This window comes from Desmodus rotundus, chromosome 4 (genome assembly GCF_022682495.2).
Source record: "Desmodus rotundus isolate HL8 chromosome 4, HLdesRot8A.1, whole genome shotgun sequence".
NCBI classification, from domain to species: domain Eukaryota; kingdom Metazoa; phylum Chordata; class Mammalia; order Chiroptera; family Phyllostomidae; genus Desmodus; species Desmodus rotundus.
In genome coordinates, this window is record NC_071390.1 from 180593866 (window position 1) to 180600949 (window position 7084).

Sequence of the window (7084 nt, forward strand, 5' to 3'; positions counted from 1 at the left end):
TCAGAGGGGACAGAGGCCCTGTGCCCCGATGGGGGAGAGGCCCTCAGGGAGCTGCCACAGGTGTGTGCTCCACACGGCACAGGCCCACGAGCACACTCGCGGACACATGCACACACACATGGGCGTGCTCTCCCACTTGCACACACACCCGCACCTGCACCCGCTCGCATGGGCATGCTCACACACATAACTGAGTTACTTGGTGAGGGAGAGGGGGCAGATCAAGCAGAGTGCCCGCCCCTTGCTCCTGGGAAGGATGTGGGACTTTTGCCTGGGTTTAGGGGGGCTGGCCCCCTGCTGGCAGCACCCAGGTGCACCGACAAGGGACGGGCGATGGCGCACGGACCCCAGCGGCCACCCTTTCTCTCCCAGTCACCCAGACCCTGCGGAGCGCGGCCTTGGAGGACTGTGCCCTGTGCCAGGAGACCCTGTCATCACCTGGGCTGTCAGCCAAGACCCGAGACGGGGACTTGGAAGGTGCGTGGGGAGCTCTGGCCTGGGTGGACGCTTCCTGTCTGTCCCAGACCACCATGAATAGAGCGTATCCTCAGCTCCAGGTGCACACACGGTCGCCTTAGCCACTGCTGAGCAACCTCCGACCCCCTCTGCCTGACGTGTCCCCTACTCTCTTGTCACAGACCCGCCCGAGTGGGTCCCCGACGAGGCCTGCAGCCTCTGCACCGCGTGCAAAGCCCCCTTCACGGTCATCCGCAGGAAGCACCACTGCCGCAGCTGCGGGAAGGTGGGTGGGGCCGGGGACCCACCCGGGACACAGCACAGGGTTTGGGCATCAGACCCATGCCCAGGGGGCGGTGCTGGCAAGGACATTGGGGTCCTTGTGCAGAGGCCCCGGAGCCCAGGCCCTGCTCTGACTGGACACAGAGCGTGGACTCTGGGCACAGGGTTGGATGGTGCTGTATCTACTCCCCACTGCTTCAGCGCCAGGGACAGGGCAGGCACAGAGAGTCCAAACAGGAGCCTGCAGCAACTGGCCTCCCAGAGCCACAACCTGTCCCAGGTTTTCCTGAAGGTCCCAGCCCCACCCTGGGGCCAGGAGACCCTGCCCGCCCGCTGGTGCCCTGCCTGGTCTGGCTGGGAGGGAGGTGCAGGAGGCCGGAGGCACCTCAGGCTCTGACTTGTCCTCTGGGCGCTCTGCCTGTGCAGCTGAGGCCAGGGGTGGTGGCCCAGGGCGGTGTGGGGCCCTCTCCCCGCTCACTGCCCTGCTGCCTTCCAGATCTTCTGCTCCCGCTGCTCCTCCCACTCGGCCCCGCTGCCCCGCTACGGGCAGGTGAAGCCGGTCCGCGTGTGCACACACTGCTACATGTTCCACGTCACACCCTTCTACAGCGACAAGGCGGGCATGTGACACGTGCTGGCACTCCCCGGACCCTCCAGGGCCTGAAAGGTCTCCCAGGAAGGCTGCCCACACTCCCCACCCTCCGCCCAGATGCTGGATCCCGGAGGGTTTTCACTGTACTTCATCCAGCTGCTGCTGCCGCTGAGGACACTTCTGGAATGTCCAGGGCCTCCACCCCAGCCACGCTGTCCTCCCCACCTGTCGGGGCCACTAGGAGGTCAGCCTCGGCAGCAGGGGCCCCCAGGGTGCCAGGTGGCTGCCTGGTTAGGGCAGGCAGGCTCTCCTCCTGCTTGTCTACCTGCCCCGCTGAGGTGCCACCTGGAGGCTCAGCCACAGCAGAAGGCCTGCTTAGCGCAGTGACAGGAAGTGCGGTCGTGGTCCGGGCTCTGGGCAGCCTCAGTACCTGGGGCACACCTGGTGATGGGGACACCTATCAGAGGGTCTGGACTCAGAGCTCCACACAGCTTCCCTGGGAGCTTGCCAACCCGAAGGGACCACAGTGTCCATCTCCCCGGTGCCCTGAGCCCAAGGCACCCAGCTCATCCCCCTGTGCCACCCGCGCCCGCTCCTGCAGGGCCTTGGCTCAGCAACACGCACCCCATTGCACCCAGGGTTCCTTCAGGTGAGCCCTGCCCCTGCGTAGTCTGTCTGCCCTCATCCGACTGCTGGTGGGGGTGGGGCAGCGTGGAGACCCACAGGCCGAGGTTCTGGCTCTCAGGTTTCAGGCCAGTGCTACCAAGGCAGCCAAGGACCAGCAGACAGCACCCACTTGTCTGCCGCTACCCCCCTTCCCTCTGCGCCCCGGGACCCCGGCACACCTCCGAAGTCCCCGGGGCCGCTGGGCCCCAGCACGGACACCTCCTCAGGCTTAAATCTCAGGCTTCACATTGCAATGACAATTGCAGCTTTATTTTTAGAGAGAAGACACACCTCCTGCTTCTTTTATAGGATAAACCCCAGTTACTGTTTAATGGTGGAATATACCTGCACAAAAACGGCTTCGGCGGGGGGGGGGGGGGGGGGATCTGTATTGAGATTATTTTTATTTTCTAAATGCTGTAATTTGAAATCATTTCCATAAATCTATTTACGGGTTGCAGACGCTTGCTCGTCTCCCTGTGGACATGGACGCCCACCCACCCTCCCTCTGGGACGTGACAGGGGCTCCTGCTCAAGCGTGCTCTCCCCAGGAGGCTGGGGCTTTCTGGGCTCTTGGGACAATCCAAGGGCAGGACTGGCTTCCTTCCCACCAGGCCCCCGGAGGAGGGTGGCTCCCTACGCCCACCCCTGCCTACAAGGGCTCCAGGGCCACTGCCAGCCCACTGGGATGCGTGGCCACTCTGTCCTTCTGCAAAGCTGGCCCCAGCCCAGGGGCAGAACCAGGACCAGGGGGTGTGGAGGGTTAGTCTAAGGCAGAGACTCCTGCACAGGGCTGGGAGAGCCTGCGGCGGGTGCAGGGAGAGGGCCAAGAGCACCTGATGTAGATTTAGCCCTCGAAAGCCAACCTTGGACCTCAAGCAGGTCAGCCTTCCTGAACCTCAGTTTCCCCATCGCCCCTGTTACTGTTTTCTGAGTGATATCCCGCCCACTCCCTACAACAATCCTTTGAGGGAGCAGGACCCCCGTGTCACAGATGGGGAAACTGAGGCTCGCGGAAGTGAGTAGGCAGTGTGGCCAGGTCCCTGGCTTTTAGGAGACGGAAACAGAGTGCCCAGGCCTCAAGGAGTGTGGAGCAACACTGGCCGGTGGTGAGGGGCGGGGAGTGGGGGTGGATCTGCCTGGAGGCAGCTCCAGAGACAGGAGCCTCAGCAGTGTGGGGCACTCCCATCCCGCAGCTGGAGGAAGGCTGGGGGCCACTAGGGGCTGGGCACACCTGGGCACCTCACCCCTCAATGGGCTATGCACAGGCCTGGTGAGAAGGCTAGCACACTCCCCAATACCCGCCTTAAGCTCCTAGGAGCAGGCTGGGGCCCTAGGCCTGGCTGCACCACCCCCCCACCCCGTACTCAGGACCAGGGGCTGGGCAAGCACATGAAACCACATGAAAGAAGAGAGGCTTTTAGTGTCCTGGTTTTGGATGAAGGCGACGGGACAATACCATCCCTGGAGGCCAGGTTGGAGGGCAGAGTTGGGGCACCTCCCCTCTTGCCCTGCTGGGGCCCCGCTGCAGCCCCTCACAGCCACCAGGGGGCGTCCATCTCTTCACCTCCTCTTCCAGTGGCCTGACTGCAGGGGTTGGGGGCAAAGGGAGAGCTGCCTGCAGGGGTCGCCATGCTGTGCTTTGGCACTCCATGTCCAGTCAGGACCCCCAGCGAGGAGGCCGCACCTGCTGGCCAAGCCCTAACCCTTCAGTTCCTTAAGGGAGGTGGAGGATCCAGAGAGGCTCCTAGCCCAGCAAGGACCACAGGCAGGGGAGACCCAACCCGAATGGCTCAGGGAGCGGGCGAGAGTGGTCAGAGCTGGACACCTCGGACCCAGGGCTGGGATGCAGATGTACAACACCAGGGAGGGGTGGTTCCACCTCTCCTCTGGACTCTGCAGCAGGAGCTAGGGGAGGTGGGCAGGACCCAAAGCACCCACCCCATGTTGCCCAGTCCTGGAGGCATTTGTCTCCTCCCAGGCCACCCAGAGCCACCTCTTCCAGGCAGCCTTCCATCAGGTGTTGCCCACAGCCCCCACCCACACACATATTCTCAGAGCAGGGCCTAGGCAGGAGGGTCCCCTTGCAGGGCCAGTGAACCTGTCAGAGCCTCTGCTGCCCCCGAGACTGGGCAGGAATGGGTTCCAGCCCAGCGCGGGGCAGTCCCTCAAACATGCCCGCACACCAGACTGAAACATGAGCAAGGTCTGGGTTCTGCTGCTGTGTCCATGTGTCCCCAAATGGTTTGCAAAGATGGGAACCTTGGCGCTCCGGACCTTCCTGCTCTTGGGGGCCTGTGGGCCTGGGGCCACTGGAGCTGGCGGTGCCAACTGGGCCTCGAGGGTGAGCAGGGTGTCTGTGGAGAACTGGGTGCCAGAGCTACAGAGGCACAGAACAGCCCTGAGAGACTGGGTGGGGCCAGTGGGGGTGCCCAGATGGGGAACGTGGCTTGGCCGCCCCAGGCTTCCTCCTGAGGGCACTGGGAAGCCAAGGGAGGGTTCTGAGCAGGGGAGGAGCTACCAGGTTTGTGCAGGGAGGACAGGCTGGTGTGGCAGAGGCCAGGCCCCACTGCTGGAACCAGAGCTCCATCAGAGGCGGTAACACAGCCACAGTCAACACTCTGGCCTTGCTGTCCCCTCACCCCCATCACTCAGGACCCTGTGATCTGAGGGGCCTCTTTACCCTCGAAATGAGGCCACACTCGCCAGAGCCTGACCTGCTGCCCTCTGGGTGTGGAAGCTGCTGGATGTCCAGCCGCAAATGGGGAGCTGGGGTGGGTTCTTGCACTCAGGCCCTCAGAGCAGCTAGCCAGAGGCCAGGAGGACTCCATCCTAGGACGAGCACAGCAGCCAGGACCACCTGGACATGGGCTGGGGGAGGTGGGGAAGAGGCCAGGAAGGCACAGGGCAGAGGAGCCTGGACATCAGGACTGGGAGAGGGGTGTCGGGGTGAGCCCCAGGCCCCTATTGTTCCTGGCAGGGAGAGACGCCAGGAGGCAGCTGGCCCTGCCCAGGCTCAGGGAAGGCGCTCCGGAGCACGTGACGGGCGCCTGCCGGAGACCCGCACTACACAACTGGACCCGGGGGCGCTTGCGCCCCGTTCCCCCGTGGGCCCCGAGGGGGGCCAGTACGCAAGCCCTCCGTAGGTGCATCCTCCCTCAGCCTCCTGCTGCCCTCTTCCTCGCCTCGACTTGCGACTTAGCCCACGGCACCCAGCCGTCCCCCACCCCCGGTCTTCCCTTCCCTTCTCTCCCTCGCGCTCCGCGCCGCCCGCCCACTCTGTGCAGTCTCCAGGGCTGCTCCTCCGCGCGGGACCCGGACGCCTCTGCCCACGCCAGGCCCCGGCGCTCCGGCCACGCCCCTCGCTCACCCCGCTGACCCGGCCCCCTCCTGCCCTCACCGCGCGCGGTACCACGGCGCCCACACTCACAGGCGGTGAGGATCCCCGCGGCACCCGATGTGGCTGGAGGAGGGGGTCCCCGAAATGGCCTAGATGTCAGTGGAAGCAAGGTAGGGACGACCCCTTCTAGTCTCAGGCAGGCACGCGGCTCCCACCGTAATCCCCGGGCACCTGCGCCGCCCGCTGGGGCACCAGGCGCACCGCAGGCCCCACCGCATCCGGCAGGTGCGCTCACACTGGGTGAGGCGCTACTTAGGCCTGCGGCCCGCCAGCCCCCTCTTGGCAGACGCAAGGATGGAGTGACTTGCAAAATGCTGACCAGCAAGGGGTGAGCCGGAGATCCCGCTTCCTGTACCCCACAGCCCACAGTGCTCCCGCCCCTCTCCGGGGCTGAGCAGCCCTCCATGGCCTCTGGCTCCTGTTAGGAGCTCTGCCCTGGCCCCGGGGTGGTTGTGGGTCAGGGCTAGGAGGCACGGGGTCAACATCGAGAGGTGGTTCTACTGTCTGGGCAGGGCTGTCCACCCCATGGGCAGGCTGTATCCAAGCCCCCCAGGGCTCCACCACTCTGCGGGGCGCCCGTTCCTAATCCCACTTCTCACCGCACCGCGGTGACTGTCACCCCAGCAAGTCGTGCTGGGCCAGGAGGTGGCTTGGTCTCCACACTGCGTGTCACCCACCCTGTGTCACCCGTATGGGAGCCCTAATCTCCATTCTGCAAGGGACTGCCAGGAAACCCAGGGAACCCCTAAACCTCAGGATTCCCTGTACCCTTCTCTGCGAACTGGGGATGCAGAAACACGCAAGGAAATGCATGGAAAGCGTCCACGAGGGCCCAGGACCAAAGTGCTGAGGTCTTTATAGTGTTTGTTATGTTTTGTTTTAGGACTGGGGGCAGCAGTGCCCCCCATTTAGAAGTTCGGGGGGGGTCCAGCCACCTTACACCCCACAGTCCGCAGCCTGTGGAGCCAGGCCACTAATGAGAGGGAAGGTCAAGGGGGACGGAGGCCGGTCTGGGGCTGCCACGAGGCTGCCCATCCCGCGGGTCAGGGATCACCAGGGCCGATCGCCAGATGGGAGCCTCCTGAAAAACTCTCTTGCCCAATAAGCTTTTCCTTGGCCAGAGGGATCAGCACCTGCCTCGTGGAGTGTCCCCACCCTCCAGTCACACAGGAGCGCGCAGCCCTTCCCCCACAGGGAGACCCTCCGACTGCGGCGGCAGGTCTTTGCCCCTTCTCTAGGCCTAAGGCCCCTCCTTCTGTTCTGGGACCCACTGCACAGCTCTGAGACACCCCCGCCTCAGTTGCCCAGCTGATACCCTCAAGGAGATCTGGTTCTTGGGCTGTCTACGCCCCTCCTCCAAGCCCCGGCCTCTCCTGGGGTCGCCCTGGGTCCGGCGGGGAGGGAGGTCGTTTGCATCCCCACGCGATACCGCCGAGGGCACCAAGAGGCCACGTGCTCCCGCGGAGCCAGTACTGCAGATCGCTCGGGGGCTACAGGCTCCTCCTGCGCACGCTATGCACACCCTGGACTGGCGGGGCTCGCCCGACGCTCCCCGGGCCCTAACGGGTTCTCGCTCAGGGCCCAGCGGCCGCAGCTCACTCTCAGTGCTCAGCTTCCTCTCGGCAACGCGTCCGTCCGCGGCGCTCTCATTGGCTGCGCGCCCCGCAGCCGGCCATTGGTCCGCGGCC

At 64.8% G+C, this 7084-nt stretch overlaps 1 protein-coding gene across 3 annotated transcripts in view; it reads left to right on the plus strand.

Annotated features, from left to right (window-relative positions):
- Positions 1 to 2356, plus strand: part of ZFYVE28 (zinc finger FYVE-type containing 28) — a 44955-nt gene extending 42599 nt beyond the window's left edge. For 2 of the 3 annotated variants that reach the window (XM_045182659.3, XM_045182661.3), the window contains 2 exons: positions 373 to 477; positions 1235 to 2356. In XM_045182659.3, the coding sequence (XP_045038594.2) occupies positions 373 to 477; positions 1235 to 1983 (854 nt within the window). In that variant the 3' untranslated portion in view covers positions 1984 to 2356. Of the gene's footprint in view, positions 1 to 372; positions 478 to 638; positions 743 to 1234 lie in introns of all 3 variants that reach the window. The other variant, XM_024573764.3, reaches the window with a different exon arrangement.
- The last annotated feature ends 4728 nt before the right edge of the window (positions 2357 to 7084 follow it).